The following is a 24,227-nucleotide window of genomic DNA, read 5'->3' as shown; positions in this document are numbered from 1 at the left end:
GGGGGGGAGGAGAATAGAAAGGGAGGATGGAGGTAAATGTGTTTAGTGGTAGGATCCTTTTGGAGATGGTGGAAGTTGTTGTGGAAGATGATGTGTTGGATGCAGAGGCTTACTGGGTGGTAGGTAAGAACAAGAGGAACTCTCACTATTGAGGCAGTGGGAATATGGGTAGGTGAAGATGTAGAGGAAATGGAGACGATGAGGGCATTATCAACAGTGGGGGGAGGGAAACCCTGTTCTTTAAAGGAGGAGGCAATCTCTGATGTCCTGGAACAGAAAACCGTCCCTGGGAACAGATGCAGCGGAAGTGAGGAAAATGAGAAAAGGGAATAGCATTTGTATAGGAGATAGGGTGGTAAGCGATATAGTCGAGATAACTGTGGGAATCAGCAAGTTTATAAAAGATAAAAGATGGCAATTTGCCTTCAGAGATGGAGATAGAGAGATCGAGAGAGGTGTCAGAGGTGGACCAAGTAAATTTAAGGACAGGGTGAAAGTTAGAAGCAAAACTGATAAAATTAACAAGCTCAGGATGGACACATGCAGTTATCAATGTAGTTGAGGAAGAGCTGGGGACTGTAACTGGGGAAGGCTTCGAACATGGACTGTTCTAGATAGCCAACAAAAAGGCAGGCAAAGCTGGGGCCCATGTGAGTAAACACGAGGAAATCTGCAGATGCTGAAAATTCAAACAACACACACAAAATGCTGGTGGAACACAGCAGGCCGAGCAGCATCTATAAGGAGAAGCACTGTCGATGTTTCGGACCGAGGCCCTTCACCAGGACTAACTGAAAGGAAAGATATTAAGAGATTTGAAAGTAGTGGGGGGAGGGAGGGGGAAATGCGAAACGATAGGAGAAGACCAGAGGGGGTGGGATGAAGCTAAGAGCTGGAAAGGTGATTGGCGGAAGTGATACAGAGCTGGAGAAGGGTAAGAATCATGGGACGGGAGGCCTCGGGAGAAAGAAAGGGGGAGGGGGGAGCACCAGAGGGAGATGGAGAATAGGCAAACAACTAAATACGTCAGGGAAGGGGTAAGAAGGGGAGGAGGGGCATTAATGGAAGTTAGAGAAGTCAATGGTCATGTCATCAGGTTGGAGGCTACCCAGCCAGTATATAAGGTGTTGTTCCTCCAACCTGAGTTTGGATTCATTTTGACAGTAGAGGCGGCCATGGATAGACATATCAGAATGGGAATGGGACGTGGAATTAAAATGTGTGGCCACAGGGAGATCCTGCTTTCTCTGGTGGACCGAGCGTAGATATTCAGCGAAATGGTCTCCCAGTCTGCGTCGGGTCTCACCAATACAAAAAAAGGCCACACTGGGAGCACCGGATGCAGTATACCACACCAGCCGACTCACAGGTGAAGTGTCGCCTCACCTGGAAGGACTGTCTGGGGCCCTGAATGGTGGTGAGGGAGGAAGTTTAAGGGTAGGTGTAGCACTTTTTCCACTTACGAGGATAAGCGCCAGGAGGGAGATCGGTGGAAAGGGATGGTGGGGACGAGTGGACAAGGGAGTCGCGTAGGGAGCGATCCCTGCGGAAAGCAGAAAGGGGGAGGAGGGAAAGATGTGCTTGGTAGTGGGATCCCATTGCAGGTGGTGGAAGTTATGGAGAATTATACGTTGGACCTGGAGGCTGGTGGGGTGATAGGTGAGCACAAGGGGAACCCTATCACGAGTGGGGTGGCGGGCGGATGGGGTGAGGGCAGATGTGCGAGAAATGGGAGAGATGCATTTGAGAGCAGTTGATGGTGGAAGAAGGGAAGCCCCTGTGTTGATAACAGGAAGACATCTCCTTCGTTCTGGAATGAAAAGCCTCATCCTGAGAGCAGATGCGACGGAGGTGGAGGAATTGTGAGAAGGGGATAGCATTTTTGCAAGAGACAGGGTGGGAACAGGAATAGTCCAGGTAGCTGTGAGAGTCTGTAGGCTTATTGTAGATATCAGTAGATATGCCGTCTCCAGAGATGGAGACAGAAAGATCAAGAAAGGGGAGGGAGGTGTCGGAAATGGACCAGGTAAATTTGAGGGCAGGGTGAGTGTCCATGGCGACCTCTCAAGTTTGGAGAAAGTGGGAGGAGCCTAAAGAAAACTTGTTCAGGGTGAGGACCAGTTCTGCAAGATGGAGGAGGGTGGTGGTGGAGGGGGATTGGTTGGTTCTTTTGTCAAGAAAGCAGCAGCGAGTTTTGAGGCCTTCTTGAAAAGGGCAGAAGTGTATAGGGACTGAATGTCTATGGTGAAGAAAAGGTAGTCAGGGCTAGGGAACTGAAAGTTATTTGGGAGGAGATTGAGGGCATAAGAAATGTCGTGGCTGTAGCTGGGAAGGGACTAAACCAAGGAGATTAGAATGGAATCGAGATACGAGGACATGAGTTCAATGGGCAGGAGCAGGCAGAGACAGTAGGCCTGCCGAGACAGCCCTGTTTGTGGATCTTGTGTAGGATGTAAACGCAAGCAGTGTGGGAAATGGGAACTATGAGTTTGGTGCCAGTGGATGGGAGTTCTTCAGAGTGGATGAGGTCAGTCGGAGAAAATTTTCTAATGGTGTGGAGTGGGGTCCTCTTTGAAGTTGACACCTGGCCTCAGCAAGATGGAAGTCAGTGTGTCACACTACAACGTCATCCCCCTTGTCTGTGGGTTTGATGGTAGTTAGGATTGGTGTGGAGAGAGTGGAGGGCAGTGCGTTCAGAGGGGGTAAGGTTGCAGAGGAAAGCGGAGTGCTGAAGTCATGACAAGATTTTTTTAAAAATCCAGGTTGTTGGGTGCCTGGAAATGCTTCCCGGGGTGGTGATGAGGACAAATAAAAATAGAGGTATTTAAGATGCTTTTAAGCACCCGAATGTGCAGAGAATACAGGGTTATAGACATTGTGTAGACCAAAGGGATCAGTTTATTTTGGCATATAATTAGTAGCTTAATTAGGTTGGTACAATATTGTTGGCTGAAGAGCCAGTTTCTGTGTTGTAAAGTTTTTCTAAAAAGCCTTATTTTCAAACATTTTTTCATGTCCACCCACACTTAATAAAGATCATCAAAATTCAACGTGTATTTCAGTACACTGTTTTAAATAATATTCATAGCAAATGGGTAATTGTTTTTGGCGTGCATCTGCTTATGGATTTTGAAGATCATAGATCTGACAAAACATTATTTTTCCTAAAACTGAGTAATAATTCAGTCAATATTTAAAGTAACGTAACATTTCAATTAAATTTAGGTTACATCACCCACAGTAAGTGGACACCGAGTTTGCCATGTATTTAAAACCATTATTAGTTTACTTAGGTCAAATTTAAGTTTATCTCCATGTTCTGATATAATTCAAAATAGGAAGATTTGTACCTATTATTGGAATTCTTCAGTTATTCTTATAAAAATTTCTTCAACTTAGCCAAAATTAGCTACGCTGTTTGACTCCTGCCTCTCCTTACTCCCCCAGCCCCCACCTCTTTCTAAACTCTCAAAAGAAAAATATCCTCTTCAGAAGGATTTTTTATAACAAGTCCCCATCCATCAACTTACAATAAAATGATGAGGTGATGATGAAGGCTCCTACTGCAAACTAAATGTAAAGAGTAGATGTACCAAGGTGGTCATAAAAGGAGTCAATCACTCGCGCATATCCTGCCCAAACCCTGCTTCAAGAGGATGATGAGGAACTGATCAAACTGGAATTGGTAAGGAAACTATGGGGATGCAATTTGGTATTTTAACAAAATGCCAGCAACTTACCTGGACACCTGATGATGATGATCCCTGGTTTTCCTGATCATCTTCCAAATCACTGTCATTGCTATCAGTAACTGTTGGAGCCCCGCTTCGTGTAACAGCACCTGTTCGCGTTTCCTTGGTCTTTCCCATGTATCTCTCAGATCTTTTTTGTTTGACCACATTTGTCTTCCTCTGCCAAACAACTTTCTTATTCTTCATTCGGAGGTACAGCCGTGGCGAAGTCATAGTAGAGGTGGTAGAAGATCGCTGCCTGGGATCTGACTTTAACCTCTTTCCCTCTGCTGGTGAGATTTTAGCTGACCTTACTGGACTTGCAGTCCTGGAAGCAATCGGAGATGTGTTGGGCTTCTTTGATTTTACTGAAGGCATGGGTTTCATACGCTGCTGTAACTTTGAGGCTGAAGAAACAGACTCAGTTTGTAAAGGTCCCAACATCCTTCCTCTCCTTTTTCCCAAGAGAACTGGAGTACTCTGTAACTTGATTTCAGTATCTGCGGTCCTCCTGCGCTGGCCACCTCCCTTATCACTGCTGGCTGGGGAGTGAGAGCTTGACCCTTTGGCAGGAGGGGATGCTGGTTTCTTGGGACAACTATATGTTACATGTTTGTTCAGACTTCCTAAGTAAGTGAATTCTTTCTCACAATAAGGGCAATTATGGCTTTCTGAGCTCCTGCTTTTTAACATAGCTTTCTCCTTTGCAGATGAACGGTTCTTCTGCGAGATTGCCTTTTGCACCAATTTGTTCTTCCGATTTTTCAGATCATTCATTTTGATCTTACTCATGGTCATTTTTGGCTTTGTCTCGATTTCAAAGTTAAGCCTTTTTGGCTGGCCCATCCTTCGGATGGTGTTCTGCTTGACTGGCTCTGCAGCGATTGCCCCGTTTTTCTTCCAGACCTTCCTTTTCAGTGGGATTGCGTTTTTTTTGGGGGTGTATCGTTTCTTGTCACTGGCAGATGCGCAGGCCAGGATGTGCTTGTGGAGTGCAGGCATGTTGTCAAAGCTTTTGCCACATTTTGTGCAGTGAATGGCTGTACTAAAAGTTTGAGGGATGTTGTGTGTGGTAAAATTTACAGCTGATGACACCGCACTGGCGTAATTGCGGTTATGATATTGAAATGGAGGGGGCTTGAAGCTAGGGTAACGTTGATTGAGACCCATACGGACATCAGGGCCCTTGGGTTTTATCCCAGATGCCATCACCTTTATTGTAGTGTACAGCTCCTCTGTTAAGTCACTAGAATCATCATCATCCTCTGTTCCCTCTTGCGGTGCTGGTGCTGGTGGTGATGGTGGTGTGGAACTTTCTCCAATTGACTGGCTAAGACAGTTGGTGGCCTTGCCTGGGTCTGTGAAGTTCTGGGGTCTCAGTATTCCATTTTCTAATTCTATGTGTGAGCACTGCTGGCCAGGATGTAGATCACTTTGATGGTGCTGTAAATTGCAAAGGAATGCAAACTCCTTCTTGCAAACAGAGCACACAAAGATCTTGCCCACCCCGTGCAAAGAAGACCGGTGCTCAGACAATGCAGTTGACTCTTTGAAGAGCTGCACACAAAACTCACATTTGAAAGGCCATTCCTCAGCATGAACCAACAAATGCTGGGCAAGATCCTTGATGGAAAGGAAAGGAGCTTCACAGACATTGCACTGGAAACTTTTAGTGAAAGCTGGCTCAGGTTTTTCCTCTTGTTCTGCGGGCTGAGAGTTTTCTGTACTCTCCTGCTCTTCAGCGCAGTTTTTAATGAGCGTTTCTTGGGGGGACTCTGGTTCAATGGTGGGTGGGTGGTTATTGTTCAATTCACGTTCGCTGTCTGTATCTGGATAGCCTTCATCTTTAACTTCTTCTTTAATGTTTATGCTGACTGGTGACAAAGCTGGAGTTATCGACTGCAGGACTTGGGTCACAGACTCTGGTAGGGGCGAAGGGACAGAGAGGACTGGAGGAGGGGGAGAAGGAGCAGGGGTTGTTACTGGAGTTGGGGTTGTAGCCAAAGGTGGGGTTGAGACAGGATTAGGTGGTGCCTCTACCTCTAGACATGGCTGAGGACTGTCCTCAGAGTCTTGTTTCATTGTGCCATTATACTCATTCATAAGTACTTTCTCTAATACAGAAGTTGTAGGTTTCTTCTTTTTACTGCTACATGAAACTTGAGCACCAGCAACTCCCATTTCCTCTTTGACTTCATTCTCACTGCACAACTTCTTATGCAAACTCAAATCTAAGATGGTTATTCCAGGCCCTTCCACTTCTGTTTTTATATCAGACTGCAATTTAAAACCACTGGACAGATCCAGAGGCTGGTGGGTACAGAGATTAGTCACAGGCCGATTTGGTGCATATTCCTTAGAAGCTGTTATTTTACACATTTCAAGACTCATTGGACTGAGGTTTTCATCTCGGCTGGAGAGACTCCAGGCAGGAGAACTACTCTGGCTTTCGATTTTTGCTGCTTTCAAACCAGGTACATTTTCATTCCATATACGTATAAAATCAGAGTCCTTTCCTGTGCTGCTTAGTACTGGACTATGCTGCGGTGAATTTGGTGGTGAACTTGTTCTCCTCTTGAATCGACCAAATCCCATTGGTGCTGCTGTTGAGGTTGATGGACCAATTGAGGCATCTGGAAACAAAGTTGACCTGGGTGAATTATTTTCTTGTATCTGAAGGAGTTGCTTGAGCTTGGAAGATAAGCTACATTTCTCCTGATGTCCACTCAAACTGCTGGTCTGACCAGTCAGAGACTGACTGCAAAATGGTGAGACAACTGGTGATGTGGTTTCGACACTAACTTCAGTTTTTGCCTTTGGAAATGGCGGAGGGCTGGTGGTCCGCCTTCTTTTGGGACATTTCAAATCACTGTCTTTCAGTTCATTCAGAAGAGATTGGGATACTGAAACTTGTGTCATGGTCTTAAGATTCTGTGGTGATTCATCTGTCACAGGATACAGCACAGAAGGTAGTCCAAAAGGATTCGTGCAAGCAGTGTCAACCTCAATCACCTCACAGTTGCTGGTACTACTGTTTGATTCAATTTTCCCATCAATATAGTAGTTCAAGTTTTCAGAGATGTTACTGGAAACATCCATGATGTATGCCTGACATTCATCAGTCTCTTCGTCCTCCTCCTCATCTTCATCATCGTCTTCAGTTTCTGTGCTAGTAACATGAAGCCCACCACCAGCCCTGGCTTGCTCAGAGGTTAGATCGTGATCTTCTGCGGAACCCTTCCGTCTCATCTTAATGCCCTTAGCCAAGAGGTGACGCTCATGGATACGGCGCTGGTGCCGCCGCAGGTTTGTGTAAGAGCCAAAAGTCTTTTTGCACAGTTTGCAAGGATGTTGGATTTTTGGTTCAGAACTCTTTAAGGCAGAATTGTCCAGATTTGGGGCTAAAGTCTCAGAATCCGTTTTCAGAGCTGTTGGGTTTTCTAGTCTACTTGAAGGATCAGGACAGATGTCGACTGCTGTTTTATCAAAATCAAAATCACCCTTCTGGTGTTGTCCTGATATGTTCACTTTTAACATAGGCTTTTTCTTGGGCCCAGCTTCATGACGTCGCTCATGGCGTCTCATATTGATGTGGGTGCCAAAGGCTTTCCCACAATACCGGCACTTGAACGTGAATCCTTCTGTTGATACGTGGATGTGCTGGTGACGTTCCAGACCTTGCTTTGTGGTAAATCTGCGCTCACAATTTTTGCAGGGAAACATGTGTGTTTCTTCAATGTCTTGCATTCCATTCTGATCTCCTTTTGGTTTCTGCTTCAGAGATTTAATAGGAATTTTCTTTTTTGCAAGATTTTCAATAGAATTTTCTTCAGATGTCATTTCTGTCTCCAGAGACATCTGTAGGTCCTTTGGCTGAGCCATAACCTTCTGAGTAACGATTCTATGAACTAATATTCTCTGCTCTGATGAATTGGTTCGTGAGACACAAGTTTCATGCTTCTGATAACCTGATTGAAAGAACACAATTACTATAAAGCAACTTTAATACAGGCATTCTTGCACTATCAATTTCCCCTCTTGCACAAATATTTATATTACAGATTTAGCAAAATTAATGAAAGCCAATCTTTCCAATAAACCAAAGTATTTAAGGACAAATGGTAGCTTAGATTAGATACCCAACTTTAATATTATAGCAAGTTTGAGTGGAAACTAGACACTACACGTGGAACAAACATAATTAATATTGTTAAAGTTAGAATAACAACAACATATGGCGACAGGGTAGTGTAGCCGTTAGCACAACGCTTTACAGTACCAGCAACCCCAACTCCCAGTGCTCTCTGTAAGGAGTTTGTACGTTCTCCCCATGGTGGGTTTTTGCCCAGGTGCTCCTGTTTCTTCCCACAGTCCAAAGTCATATCGGTTGACTGGTTAACTGACCATTATAAACCACCCCATGATTAGGCTAGGGTTAAACAGGGGTTGCTGATGGCGTGGCTTGTAGGGCTGAAAGGGCCAACTCTGCACTGTAATTCAAATTAAAAAAATAAAAACCCTTCCTTCAGTCTAATTTTGCTTGCACCCAATTATGTATATTTCATAGGTAAACTGGATAATCCAACCAATACTTTTATATCTGGCAAAAGAATTAGGTAGCACATGCACAATAGCTTAAGGCACAACGTTCCTTTCCAAAATCAACACCTGTATATTGTAAATTTCAGATGTTCAAGGATCGAGACACAAAGATGAAGTGCATAAAACTTGGCTCTTCCATTTCTAGATTTAGCTTTCTTCCACCTCCAAATTATTTTGCAGTAACCCGTAGAATAAGATTGAGCAGATAAAATCTGGTGCTGAAGATTACTAAATTCAAACACATTTAACCTGGTGAACCAAACAAGTAGCACCGGTGGTTAGAATGACCATTAACTCTAGATATGCAGTTCTATACATTTAATACTAGCTACCAGTGCTGGTTTCAGGCTTCATTTTGCCTGTTGACTTTACAGTGAGAAGTGATGGAATGTACAGTGTACTTCTTTGTGTGAAGTGCCAGAAGTTTGCAGGTAAGTTACCTTTGAAATTGTGCAGCCATTTTGTGGGCATTCAGAGAAGTTCCAAGAGAGAAATAAAAATATATATGGGAAACAGGGAAGCATAAACATAAATGTGAAATATATCATCTAGATTTCAGTAAATTATAAATTAATGTGGTTACCTGATTTACCTACAATTATAATCAAGGAATATTTTCTGTCATTCCAAAGTTTATTTGATGGGTGGTTTTAGGTATGTCTCTGATTTGGGCAACAGCTGAAACAATCTGATATAAGTTGAAACATCTCCGAATGACATTAAATTGCTGAGAAGCAGGTTCCCTTCCCACAATGTGTTATTAATATACTAAATTGCATCTAGTGATAATACTGGTTGTGCAACCTCGGAAAACAAATGCATACAAGTTAAACAACATGGCTCAATCAATTTTGTAAGTAACCATGATTCCAAACCTTTGAGTTGGAAATCTAATCACCAATCATCAATCATCTTTGGATAGATCCAAAGATCCAATGTGAAGAAATAATATGTATTTAAAATATGTACCATGAAATTTTCTGTTTGAATTAGCTGAATAGATTCTATAATTGATTATGCAGCATTTCAAGCCCAGGGCTCCTTTTCTAACACTGGAAGATAACTACCTGTTTCAGATTGTAATGTGGAAGTAACTACAACAGCAAAATAGTTATTAGGACATTATAAAGAAATTGTTCAAAAATGTGAAAAAATAATGTGCTCAATAATATCAACTCTTCTAATCATAAAACTGCAATACACTTTTAAATTGTAAGAACAGGCTGTCGAAGCCTATACATTGACATCTATGAAAGGAAGCCCCAGATAGGAATTAGTTTCCAACAAACCGATCTATCAACTAGTTAAAACCGAATGCTTCAGATAAGAGAAGTGGAGGACAAAAAAAAATGTTTACTATTGTGTAATGTTTGCCAATTAAAACTGGGTGGAAAATAATGAACATTAAGGTACTTTTTGTTCTCATCTGGTACCACTGTAATGTCATTTCCCTGAACGGTAACTGATTGCAGAAACGCAGTCTCAAAAGCTGTTACAGCTGGCATTACTCAGTTCTCTGCATTTTCCAACAAGTACAACACTAAGATGGTAAAGGAAGTCACAAGTGTAACAATTGGGCACCCAGTTATTGTACAACAAATGCATTTTGCAGATACATACAACTGAAAGGGGAATTCATCTACATTTACCTTTGACCATTTGAACCGATAAGTGAACCAATAACCAATCCAGATTAGTTAGCAATCTTAACTAGAGGCAAAGGTCATTTTGATGCTTCTATTTTAAAAGCAATACTACACACACAAAAAAAACACTTTAAAAGCATGTTAGGACTTGTATGTTGTATTTGTTCCTGATCAGCTTTGTGCATGGCAATGAAGTTGCCTATTCTATTTTCAAACCCCTCCTTTTCCTCCATGCATTCTTTATAAACACTTAGCTATTTAATGCTTAAACTATTTTGTAGCAGTTTCCTTGCAGGCCAGCAGGAAAGGATTTGGTATTCTAAGAACTCATTAACTTTTTTTTCTCCAACTCCTTTTCATCCAGTTTTCAATTTATCAAAGAATGGAGATTATTTTCACAATTTACTTTCTTAATTACTTCTATAACACCGGGCACCTCTATTGAATCTTTCTCACCCTACAGATTAATTAATCTTTGTTGTATCTTGCAACTCCAATTGTGTTCCAGAAAGGTGATGCCTTAAACTGCATACAGTACTCCAACTATCGTGTTAATGATAAATCAAACACATCCAGTAACGCAGTGTACCTATGCATTTTTTTTAAAAAAACAGACCTTTGGTCTGCATCCTGCTCTTAAAATCATTCATTTTTTAAAAAAACTCTTGTTCCTTTGCTCTGAAGAGATTGAAGTGTGATGTTTTTCTCAAAACATATTTCATACTTTTCTGCATTGAACTGCCATTGGTATCTGTTTGCCCACAGTTACCAGACCCACATATTGCTGAAATCAAATGTATTCCTCATGTGGAAGATGAAGAAAAATCCTCCCTGGGTGTTAATTTGCCACAGGCCCACAGAATCATCGTAGTCAGAACAGGAAGACATTTGTTCTATCATTCTTGTGCTAACTGAAGATAGATTAAAAATAGCTAATGTGTTCTTCTTTTGTAGCTTTTATTTTTTCCTCCCTTTGTGTATAGTTTTGAATCTTATCCATGGATCTCTTTCAATCTTACTTTGTTAGTTCAGCTTATATCATAAAAATACTGAATTAAAGACTAAAGATTTCAGTACCACTTGTTCTTTCATCAATCAAAATTCTGCCACCCTCTAGTTACCAACTATACTGCTACTGAACAATATTCAGTTTACTATTCAAGTTTCTGAAAACTTGTATCAAATTTCCTTTCAATCTTATGCAATACACACAAAATGCTGGAAGAACTCAGCAGGTCAGGCAGCATCCACAGGAAAGAATAATTACTTTTCAAGCCAAGGCCCTTATTCAGAATTGTAAAGGAAGGGGGAAGACACCAGAATGAAGAGGTAGGGGGAAGGGAAGGAGGATAACTTGAAGGTGATAGGAGAAGCCAGGAGGAGGGATCTGATAGGAGAGGAGAGTGGACCATAGGAGAAGGGGAAGGAGGATGGGAACCAAGGGGAAGTGATAGGCAGGTGAGAAATAGAAGGGGGAGGGTTTTTTTTAATACCAGAAGGAGAAAATGATATTCATACCATCAGGTTGGAGGCTACCCAGATGGGATACAAGGCGTTGTTCCTCCTTTCAATCTTTTCGAAGAAACAATGTCCAGCTTCACCAATCTCTCCTCACAAATGAATACCTTACCCAATGTTTTCTAGTTAAATGCTTTCTGGATTTTCTCAGAGACAATGGCTTCAATATACTTCCTAAACTTTGGAGCCCAGAATTGAAAACAATATTCTGGCTGACAGTTTATTAGTACTTAATAGAGGGCTATGAGAAATTTTCCGACTTTAACTCTACACCTCCAATAATAAAGCCAATGTATTCGATGGTTTTTTTTAAAACATTCTTCTCCAACTTACCTTCCGATTAAGGTCTGTGAATATACATTCCAAAGCTCTGTGTTCCCATTAAAACTGCTCTATTAACTCTCATAAATCTTCTGCCCACAATACATTAGTTTTATATGCAAAATCTCTGCCCGTTTTACCTTGCCCAATTCCTAAGCCCATTAATATTCTTCTCATTTACCACATTCCAGTAAATATGCACAAAGGCAAAGTCCAGATCATGCTAGGTGTGACCTGCATCGTGGTCAGATGTACACGAAGTACTATACACGAATGACAAATGGCCACGTGGACACAATACCATGTAGCATTGGTACTTGTGCAGCAGGTTCAAGTAGGAAGAATGGGAAAGGGGAAGATGATAGTAAATTAAAGATACATTTCATTCACTCAATACTCTCTCTAATGATGCAACGAAATCAACAGCAGCTTGGTATTTACCTTGCACAAGTCCTTCCTCAGTTCCTAATTTCTGCCGCCGAGATTTCTTCCTTCCTGAAAGTAAATTATAAAAATTAAGAAATAAATCAACATTCTTTTCATCCATTTTTCCACATCAACATTCTAATTTAGAATTATCTGTGAACGATGGTGCAGTTGTTTCTAGAGGGTAAAACAAATGTTGCTATCTTGACCTAGCCTTGGATTTCCTTATTTTGAACTGAACCAAAGGGAACTGCTCTGCATACAAGATCCTTATCAGTCAAAGAGAGTAGTTAATCTTCCTGCAAGTGGCCTATGGTATGTGAACTGTATTACTTTCACTTGTATTTCACAGAGTCCCTTTGTTTTTCCAATGCCTGCAACTTGCTACCAGAGAAATCCTAGGCAAAAAAAAGACTTTAAAAAATCCACCACGCTGAACAAATGAAATTGGTGTTCAGAACAAGTTATCAATCTGACTAAAAGCTTTAGAAATCATTTATGTTATAGGAACTGTATTACAAACTCATTACGCAAGTTTATATAATGATTCAATAGCACTGGGATGACAGGGATTAACGTTAAGTCCTGCCCACATAACAATTTATAGAAACTGAGCATTAATACTTTGAAGGCAGTATCAGATAAAGCATTGAGAGTCTGCTATCTGTACTTTAAGTATACCTACCTTTTATTGATGCCACCATTCTTTATCTAAATTCTATAACATTACAGAGCATCCTGACTGGCTGCATCACTGCTTGGTATGGGAACTGTACGTCCCCAAATCGCAGGACTCTGCTGAGAATGGTGTGGACAGCTCAGTGCACCTGTAGATGAACTTCCCACTATTCAGGACATTTACAGAGACAGGTTCGTAACAAGGGCCCGAAGGATCATTGGGGACCTGAGTCATCCCAACCACAAACTGTTCCAGCTGCTACCATCCAGGAAAAAGCCAGGGCAAATAGGCACCGGGGCAGCTTCTTCCACTAGGCCAGACTAATTAATTCATGGGGTTACAATTGTATTTCTATATTGACAGTCCTGTTGTACATACTTTTTATTACAAATGACTGTAAATTGCACATTTAGCTGGAGATGTAACGTAAAAATTTTTACTCCTCATGTATGAGAAGGATGCAAGTAAAGTCAATTCAATTCAAAACAAGTCAAATCAATATGAGCCACTCGTGAAAATCGGAATCGAAAGGTTTTTAATGCAAAAGCGTTTATAATACATGTCATAATTGTGATCAGCCAATTTCAACTTTACCAAAACAACTGTATTTTCTTCTCCTTAATTCACTTCTGCTGCAGTTTTCCTTGTTTCACTCACCGATACCTTCTCGTTGTCATTCTACTTCAGAGCCAGCAGCCTTAAGATACCTCATCCAGTTGATATTATTTCAAATTTGAACCAGGGGCGGAAATATCACAGGGTATTTGGTTTGAGACCATGACCCTCATTCTCCCTTTGCAGCTGGGAATACTATACTGAGATTGGCTTACTTGGCACAACAGTAAGTGCTTAAGGACATTAAATCCAATACAACATGCAACACCTTTACCTTTAAATAGCAATGAAACTATCGACTATGCTACTCTTCAAGATTTATTAAAACACTGCTACATCTGTTTTGTACCTGATTTTGAAATTAGGCTTTCACTTGTGGAAACTAAATATCAAAATCAAATTGTGACCAATAACCAATGAAACAAATGTGCGCAACAAAAAGAAAATTACCAATTCTCGAGTCACATAAATTGGAACATGGATTTGAAAGACAGATTCTAACTGATAATAAAAAAGACTACTCATTTTGCCTATATGTACAATTCCTTCTCCATCTCTTTTATATGTTCATCACCACATGCGTGGATTTACACAAATTGCTTTTTCTCAAGCCTACAGAAGTTGCTCCAAAATGTGCCTTTTATCAACAGCTGTCTCTTTGTGAAAGCATGCAGGGAAAAACACAAAGAATTCAGTTTATGAAAAGGGCATCTTACAGTTTGAACCTATCTTAAATTTGCTACCCATTTCTCACTATAACTGCACTGATTTTTTTAAGAAAATCTAATTGAAATGTTCATCTCAGCACAGTAAACTAGAACACACTAAAATAATACTCAAATTTTTTTATCTAATTGTTGATACTTGAAATAGTCATAAACCCTACTTTGACAGCAAACAGCGTAAGACTTCTCAGCAGATGGTAAACTGTAATGGGAATGTTGAATGATAGCACTGCTTCTTTTGCGTCAATGTGAAATGCAGACTGACATAAAGCATCCTAAGGATTTATCCAGAGATTGTTCATGATATTTTGGTCTATTTTGATCAGAATATTTAGAGTTTATAAAATAATAACCGAAGATGCAGGTCAGGCAGCGTGTAAAAAGAGAAAATGTTAATCATTTGTCTTTGAATGCAAACCCTTTTTCACCTTCCACAGATACTTGATCAACTGCTCAGCATTTTCTGTTTTTATTTATTTCAAACCTGCATTATATTGCCAATATTTATAGAAGTCTGTTCTACAAAAACTGCCACATTACCATAGAGCAGTTTGTGAAGAAATTTCGGTCCTCCACAAAAAGCAGGTTGGAAATAAAAGGAAGTTTTCATTTTCTTCGCTATATGACTTCAGTGTCCAATTTTGTGGGACAGCAGCTTTATGAAGGGACTTGTAATTTTCTTTTATTCATTAAAGGCACTATATGGATGAAAGTGTAAGTTTTGTGGAAAAACATTCAGAATTGCAGCTACATATTTCAGTTCTCCAAGCACGGAATGTTGCTGCAAGCACAAGACTAAAACAGTGCATTAGTGGTTATGATTGAATAGAGTTACGTATTCAATACATCACACAAGAAACATTAATTGTGAAAACTGGTAAACTGAAGTAGTATTAATTTACCAGGAGATAACAGTTCAGAGTTTAAAGTAAATTTACTATCACAGTACATATGTCACCATGCACAGCCCTGAAATTCGTTTTCTTGCGGGCAATCGCAGTAAATACAAGAAATACAATAGAATTAATGGAAGACCACACTAATCAGGACGGACAACAACCAATGTGCAAAAAAACCTGTACAAATACAAAAAGAGCAAAAGAGAAATAATAATAATTAATAAGCAATATATATAGAGAACATGAGATGAAGAGTCCTTGAAAATGATTCCATAGGTTATGGCAACAGTTCAGTGATGGGGCGAGTGAAGTTCAGTGAAATTATCCCCTCTGGCTCAAGAGTCTGATGGTTGAGATGTAATAACTGTTCCTGAACCTGGTGGTGTGAGTCTTGAGGCTCCTGTACTGTACCTTCTTACTGATGCCAGCAGCAAGAAGAGAGCATGGCCTATTTGCTGGTGGTCCTTGATGATGGATGCTGCTTTCCTGTCACAGTGCTGTGCATATGTGCTCAATGGTTGGGAGGGCTTTACCCGTGATGGACTGGGCCACATCCACTACTTTCTGTAGGTTTTTCCATGCAAGGACATTGGTGTTTCCATATCAGACCATGTTGCAACCAGTCAATATACTCTCACCGCACATCTATAGAAGTTTGTCCAAGTTTTAGATGACCTGCCAAATCTTTGCAAATGCCCAAGTCAGTCGAGGTGTGCTGTGTTTTCTTCGTAATGGCACTTATGTCCTGGAGCCAGGGCAGATCCTCTGAAATGATAATACTGAGGAATTTAAAAGTTGCTGACCCTCTCTACCTTAGTCCCCTGATGAGGACTGGCTTATGGACCTCTGGTTTCCTCTTCCTGGAGTTAATAATCATATCCTTGGCCTTGCTGACATTGTGAAGTTGTTGTGGCACCACTCAGCCAGATTTTCAATCTCCCTCCTATATGTTGATTCGTCACCACCTTTGATTCAGCCAATGACAGTGGTGTCACTGGCAAATTTAAATATAGCATCGGAGGTGTGCTGAACTTCATGGTCATAAATATAAAGCCATTAGAACAGGGGGGCTAAGCACACAGCCTTGTGGTGCACCTGTAATAATGGAGATTGTAGTGGAGGTGTTGATAATCTGAAATGACTGGGGTCTGCAAGTGAAGAAATCATGGATCCAATTGCACAAGGATATATTGAGACTAAGCTTATTGACTGGTTTTGAGGAGATGATTGTATTAAATGCTGAGCTGTAGAACTTGAAGAGCATCCTGTCAGATGCATATTCGCCATCCAGATGTTCACAATTGAGTGAAAATGCATCTGCTGTGACCTGTTCTGACGCTAGACAAACTGGAGCAGGTCTAACTCACTTCACAGACAGGAGTTGATATATTTCATCACTAATCTCTCAAAGCACTTCATCACAGTGAATGCAAGTAATACTGGATGATAGTCACTGAGGCAGGTTACCTCATTCTTCTTGGCACTGCTCGAAGCAGGTGTGTACTGCCAAAGCAAGAGCTTAAAAGTTATGAGTGAACACTCCAGCCAGTTGATCTGCACAAGTCTTTAGTATTTAGCTAGATAGACCATCTAGGCCAGATGCTTTCCATGGGTTCATCTTTTAGGATGTGCTGATGTCTGCCTCAGAGACTAAATAACAGTGTCATCGGGACATGCGGAAGTCTGTGAAGGTGCCTCCATGTTTGGTGGTCAATGCAAGCATAAAAGGCATTGCGCTCATCTGGGAGTGAAGCCTTGTTGTCACCTACATCCCTTGGTTTTACTTTGTAGGAGGTGATAGTATTGAAGCCCTGGCACAGCTGTTAAGCATCCTTCAGTGATTCAAGTTTGGTCTTGAACTGCTACTTTGCACATGAGGTGGCTTTCTAGAAATCGTACCTGAAAGCCTTGTCGTACCAGAAACATCGTCGCTGTACCTGAATGCCACTGATTTACTGATGGTTCATCCAGACTCAATGATTTTGTGGGTAGGGGTGGGGGGAAAACACTAGGATACAACTGTTTTTATAAAGTCCACGACAAATTGTGGTGTATTTGTTCAGATCTTCTCATGAGTCCTTGAACACAGCCCGAGTCTACCAACTCAAAGCAATCCTGGAAGCTGTTCCTCAGCCTCCCGTGACACCTCTTTGTTGTCCTTATCGCTAGGACCTTGCTCTTTAGCCTCTGCTTGCATGCAGGTAGGAGGACAGCTAAGTGATCAGATTTCCTGAAATGCAGTCTATGCATGGAACACTAGCGCTCCAGGTAATATGTTGATAATTGGGCAGCAATTTCTTCCAAAAAGCCATATTGAAAGCCCCAACATATTGAAAAGGCATCAGGGTGGATAGTTTTTATTTGCTAATTGCGACACTCAATACATTGAGTGCTTGCTTAACATCTGCCTTTGACAGTATGTAAAATGCAACCAAGAACACAGAGACAAACTCTCCTGGTAAGCGGTAATGTAACAAATGATCTAACATTTGTGCTGCATTTTCAATACAGATATTTGTCTCTCTCGTCGATAGGTCATTTCACAAAAGGTAATCCCTTCAGCTTTGCAGTTACCACATGTATCTATGATGTAGATAACTAACATTATTAAAATAACGAGAATGCAATATATACAAAAATACTCTGGTTCTCTGTTATTCTGTTAACTGAGTAAAACAGGAACTTCCCTTGCCTAGTTTCTACGTGTTGCAAGAATACATTCAAAACGAAATTGCCAACACAAATACAGAATTTTTTTTTTAATGTATGTTTTTTGAAAATTTCTGTTCAGTAGAACTTAACACTATAAAGTGCCAACAGGGCTAAAAGATGTCTAGTGCTTTGGACTGGATGAACTTCTATCCAAGTGCATTACAAATATATCTATAAAGCCATTCTTTGTTGCTGGAAATCAAATAGCGGAAAAACAAACGGGATGGTGGGACTAAACAGTGTATATATTAAAAAAACCATTTAACCTACAGATGCAGTTCAACAATGTGGTACAAATGGCCACACCGGCAGTGACAGCAAAATGGGAGAGCGAAATGCACTGATCCTAAACCAGTAGTTGGTATGATGATGTTTTGCATACATCTCCCTCTTCCCAAAGTAAGGTTGACTATCTCATTTGGTGGTTTAATAATGAATGGAAATGAATAAACTACTGACAAAATTGACAATGGAGATGTTGAAAGACGTCTCTACAATTTGGTGAAAAACCAATTACTTTTAACCCCGCAAAGTGATTCCAAGTTGATCTATTTTTGGCAAGGAAACAAAGAACTAAAAAAAAATGTATTTAATAAATAAGAATACTTCAGAAAGACACCCCAATTTCTTGCAGTAAATAGAAGCCATGTATAAAATCTAGTTTTCCTTAAAAGCCTATACTTTTGCTTATATACCTTGGCATTTGTCAAAGTGTAATCCCAGCTATTACCATGTGGACTTCTTGCTGAAGTTCCCGTTCACTCATTGGACAGTATTTTTGCCATTTCCTTAACATTTGTATGTTGTTGTTGCGTGTTTTTTTTTAAAAAAGATTGTTGCCACCCGGTATGGATGGAAAACATGCAATGGGCCAAAAGGATTTGAACCAGGACCATTTGTCTCAAAGTCCAGTGCTGAAGTCACTACACCACCAACTAGCTAATGTGTGTCTTCACAAGTGATATATTAGTCCTCCCAGTTTTAGGAAGCAGACCTAATGTATGGTTTCCTTCAATTTGAAGCTAATAATATCAGATAGTGACTGAGAACAGATTATGCTGTATGAGTCAAGGGGTTCCATGCAATCTTTTTCATTTGTTAAGATCTAGTTAACTGTGGGGATTCATACCAATCTCCCGCTGCACAACTGAGGAAACAGCAAGGTGGTCAATATGAACAGACTGCTGCTCAAATAAATTAGTTTCCTTTTTAATGCCCACCTTTCTCAAACAGACATTGCTTCTGTAAATGAAAATACACTTTAACAGAATAAAGTATTTGCAGGCTTGTGTTCAGTTAGCTGATGTGAACTGGACAGTTAAGAAATGCAATATTTAAAATAAAAAGCAAAATACTGTAGACAGGAAATGTGAAGTTAGCATTTTAAGACAACCACTTGAAATGTTAAATTGATACTTTTCTTCTCGTAACTTGTCAGGCAGCATGACTACAGAATTTTCTGTTTTAGATTATTCATTAACAGCCTTTTGAGTTGAAAATAGGAGTGGACTATGAGCAAACAAAGATTTTTATTAATCAGCACAGGAAAGCAGATACCGTAGCAACTTCTTTCTGTAGTGTAGAGTCAGGATCTTCACTCCTAAAATATGAGGTTAGTTACCTACCAATCTGATAAATTCAAAATTAGTAGCTGCTCGCTGTCTCAAAGCATGACTGACTTGGTAATTCCCCCATCACCAACATCCTGACTGGCTATAGCCAGCTCATATGCTATTTGTTCCTCTTCTAGTGCTAGCCTTCAGTTTCATTTACAGACATGCCCTGGTATCGAAAGGCTGAACAAGAAGCTATCTAGTCCACAGCAAGGCAGAGATTTTCAGCGTGAGCATGCATGAATGTAAAGACAAAAATTTGATGAGTTCCACTTGGCACTGAGCAGGCAACCAGCATTGATTGTCTTAACTTGAGTATGAAAAATAATCTTTAGTGCATCAAAGCTTTTAGCCACCTAAAAGATAGCAAGATAATAAAACTCAGGTGATCTTCCAGAGAGTTGCCAAGTTCTGTGCAGACCATGTAGGAGAAGCCCAGAGAAATTTACTGCCAATAATCGATAAATAGAATCCTAAACATTAAGAGCAAAACATTCTACTTCAATTAGAATTGCAAAAACATAGCACACATTTAATTCATTTTAAATATTCAAAATGACTAATGAATAGCAAACACTCCACAAAGAATCACTTTGTGCCGACACTACGTTGTGGAATGAAGTGTTTGAAGCTGTTAGAGTACAGGCTACAATAAAACCTTCAAAAAAAAACACAAAAATCCCATAAAACAATGGCTCAGCTTCTACTAGCTGCATTACATCACTGGCAGTTTTGGCATCGTGCGCCTTGTAAGAATGATCTTGGGTTAGCTGCTGCACAGAAATAAAGTATTTTACAAGTCTGCTCCAGAGGCCAATAATTACAAAAGATAGTTAAAATAATTCTAGATAGCTGCTCATCAGAAATACAACAAGTCAATCCAAATCAGCATTTTAATTGTTCATAACTGTTACTCAATTCGACACTTTACATTTTAAGTGTAATTAATTTTTAAAGAAATAATTACACTGGCAGCCATGGCTAAAATTCGGACAATTTCTGGCCTGAGACTGAACAAAGAAAGTCTATTTGGAACTTTAAATCTGTTAATACCTCAGTCACACAATACAAATTTCTCCAAGATTTTTTTAGACTCATCCCAAACACAACAGAACCTGGCTAGAAACTGCGCAGAGAAAAAAAACTTCAGGTCTCTAATGTATCAGATTATGTCCACCTGAAATGCATAATGTGCAAAACTGATAAAAGTACTGTCAAGTGGAGCAATTAATTTGGGGAACATTTCTATAAATATTTTCATCCATAAGGAGTCATAAGCACAAAGCTATCACTCAAATTCTAAAAGGCAATATTATTGTACTGAACACACAAGATCTCTGTGTTTGTGTTGAGTGACAGTTTAGTTAAGTCAGCGGAAGCTCTCGAAGCACTGGGCAAGCAGAGGTGATGGCGGCTTAGTGTGAATAACATTACAGATATAAGCCATTATCCAATATCATCTAGATTTCTATTAAATAATCAGCCAAGAGGGTAGTTTCTGCAGTGCAAGTATCAAGCAATGTGTGGAAATTTACTACTTTGAAAATTAATTACACTTAGAACATAATTTTTAAAATATCAAATTGAGTTAACAGTTATGAACAATTCTGATTTTTAGATTGAATCCTAATAGACAACATTTGAAGTGCTTGGGCCAATTTCATCCAAGTTATAAAACAAGTTATAGACTGTCATTTACCACAAGATTATTAGGTCATATGGATGGCTGCATGTGTAATTGAGTCAAATGACCACAAGTTAGTGCTAACAGTTAGTTTGTCATGCTGTTGTAATTTTAAAGCTGTACCCTAGTATAATTTTCAGTTAGAATTGATTAAACTACAATTTTTTTCTCATCCACTCTCATTTGATTTATTAAGATTATTAATTAGGTGTCAAGCAGTAGGTCACTTTGGGCCATTGGCTAAGGCTGACCAGCATTAGTTCTCACATCACAGAGGTACAGAGCACTGTAACACAGAATCAGGCCCTTTGGCCACCTTGTCTGCGTCAAATTGTTCATCCAGTTTACCCAAATCCCTACCTGCAACAGAAATATTTATACATATTTTCAACATTTTACTTGTACTTATAAATTACTGAGAATTATCTATTTACTTTCTGAGCATGGTATCAGATCTCCATTTAATTTCTGATCCTTAGCATTCTTCCAGGAGTCAAGACAAATAATCTTAACTCTTAAGATTTTAGTTTTTTTTAAATAACCAAGCAAACTAAATAAAGAACTGTGAAACGATGCTAAGGGATGTAGACAAAAGAATACAGATGAAGTCAAGATGACATCTCAAAAAAATCCCTCTTTTAAAGATTACCTTATCTCTAAAGATAAAAATTTTTTTTGACAGGAATGAATTAGTTAACAGGTGACATAATTAAAACAATTACATCACATGGGTAATATGCTAATACTTAGTTAATGAAAAATTAGAAAAGTGATAAACTGCTCATTTAGCTGCTGTACCGCTTACTGCCAATGAATGTGACAACCACCCAAGTTTATTAAGAAGTACAATCTTATTAAAAGTATTATTTTTTAAAATAGTTTCCAACAATGAAAAACTAAAATGCACAAGTTTCAGTGAACAATAGACACAAGAATGCAGTTTGGAAGAAATTACTTGGTAACTAGATAGAGTTAGCACACCTTAAAACACATACTACCTTCATGTCTATTGATTTTAAAGTGATCTCCAAAGCTACATTGGGGAGACCCGCCGCAGACTGGGAGACCGTTTCGCTGAACACCGGCGCTCAGTCCTCCAGCAGTGGCGGGATCTCCCTGTGGCCACACACTTCAATTCCATAGACCACTCCCACTCCAATATGTCTGTCCATGGCCTCCTCTACCATCAAGATGAGGCCACACGCAGGTCGATGGAGCAATACCTTATCTCCTGCCTACGTAGCCTCCTACCTGCCGGCATGAACATTCAACTCACAGACCTCCGTTGATACCTCTGCACCCCCCCCCCCCCCTTTACCCCATCCTTATCTATAATTTTAGTCTGGTTCTCTTTCTCTCTCTTTTCCCCTTCACTATAATCTCCCCCCTCCAGCCCTACCTTTCTTTCTCTTTTATTTCCCATAATTCTCCACCCCCTAGCCCATTTCCCTCCAGCCTATCACTTCCCAGCTCTCTACTTTATCCCTCCTCCCACTCCTTATCCCCCCTCGACCATCCCATGTTACTTCACTCCTGATGAAGGGTTTCGGCCCGAAACGTCGTCACTACCTCCTCCCATAGATGCTGTCTGGCCTGCTGAGTTCTGCCAACATTTTGTGTTTTTTATTAAGCTTTTCTTACTTGACAGGAATCCCTATGAACAGTGGTTATAATAGTTAATGTGCTACATCAATAATCCAGATGTGCTACATCTAAATGCAGAGAATTGTAAAATTAAATTCACAAATCCGGAAGTATGGATGACACCCAGAAAACAGCCATGCTAGCTGGTGTAGAAACTAAGTTAGCTCACCACCACAGATTGTCTAGTCAATTTATGATACCTGCGTTTTACTACGCTGCAGCAGGTGAGATAAACTCAGAAGCAAACTATCACCAGCTTTTCATGCTAGGTGAATGGTAACAATAAATGAAGCTCTGTGATATCAACGATCCAAAACCAAAGAGATTGAACTCTGAGCTCTGATGCCCCAAGCTGTGATAGTGTCGTGCTAACTACTATGCTACTTTTCAAATACCTTTAAATTCTCAAATCAGACTTTTATCACCTTTCTAATATTTTCATGAATATTTTGGTAGCAAATGTTGGTTTGCTGTAACTGTGAAGCAATAATTTACTTCACTGTATGGGTGAACATATAATTGCTAGACCCATTTGCCCATTCAGCAGAAAATTCCCCCAAATTCAGAATTAACATGGGCAATTAACATAGAACATAGAATAGTACAGCATATTACAGGCCCTTCGGCCCACAATGTTGTGCCGACCCTCAAACCCTGCCTCCCATGTAACCCCCCCACCTTAAATTCCTCCATATACCTGTCTAAAAGTCTCTTAAACTTCACTAGTGTATCTGCCTCCACCACTGACTCAGCAGTCCATTCCATGCACCAACCACTCTGAGGAAAAACCTTCCTCTAATATCCCCCTTGAACTTCCTTCCCCTTCCCTTAAAGCTATGTCCTCTTGTACTGAGCAGTGGTGCCCTAGGGAAGAGGCACTGGCTGTCCACTCTGTCTATTCCTCTTAATATCTTGTACACTAATCTTAACTGTTAGATGGTTAAAATTTTTAAAAGTCCATAAAGTAAACAAAAGCAAAAAAAGCAATGTGCTCAAAATTTGAAAGGAAAATAGAAAATGCAGGAATTAATCAGTTCAATGACCTTTTACCTGCTCTGATGAAAGATAACTGACATGAAATGTTAACCTATTTCAGCTTACTTACACCCTCTGTTCCTAGCCCATTCTCACCAACGCACCCAACTCTCCTTTTGTTTACCCTTACCATACTCTGCAACCCCTCCTTATGTAGAGACATCACCTTTACTCCAACTGATCATCATCCACACATCTATCCAGTTGGATTTTTTCTCCACTGGTCTTTCAATTCAAGTTTAATTGTCATTCAACTATACATGAATACAGCCAAACAAGTCAGCGTCACTCCGGAGCCAAGGTGCAAAGCACACTACGAACCGTCACACAAAATACATATAGCACATACAAGGTAGCAAGCACATGTAAGTTATCAG

The 24,227-nt window shown here is 40.2% G+C and overlaps 1 protein-coding gene across 1 annotated transcript in view; it reads right to left on the bottom strand.

Moving 5' to 3' along the window:
- prdm2b (PR domain containing 2, with ZNF domain b) overlaps nucleotides 1-24,227 on the bottom strand; it is a 198,451-nt gene that overhangs the window by 5,363 nt on the left and 168,861 nt on the right. The window contains exons 7-8 of the mRNA XM_059951867.1: nucleotides 12,260-12,313; nucleotides 3,741-7,699 (exon numbers count right to left, since the gene is read on the bottom strand). Of these exons, the coding sequence (XP_059807850.1) occupies nucleotides 3,741-7,699; nucleotides 12,260-12,313 (4,013 nt within the window). The remainder of the gene's footprint in view (nucleotides 1-3,740; nucleotides 7,700-12,259; nucleotides 12,314-24,227) is intronic.

This window comes from Hypanus sabinus, chromosome 27, assembly GCF_030144855.1.
Source record: "Hypanus sabinus isolate sHypSab1 chromosome 27, sHypSab1.hap1, whole genome shotgun sequence".
Taxonomy (NCBI): domain Eukaryota; kingdom Metazoa; phylum Chordata; class Chondrichthyes; order Myliobatiformes; family Dasyatidae; genus Hypanus; species Hypanus sabinus.
The sequence above is the reverse complement of the archived record's forward strand: the minus strand, read 5'-3'. Positions and strand labels throughout refer to the sequence as shown.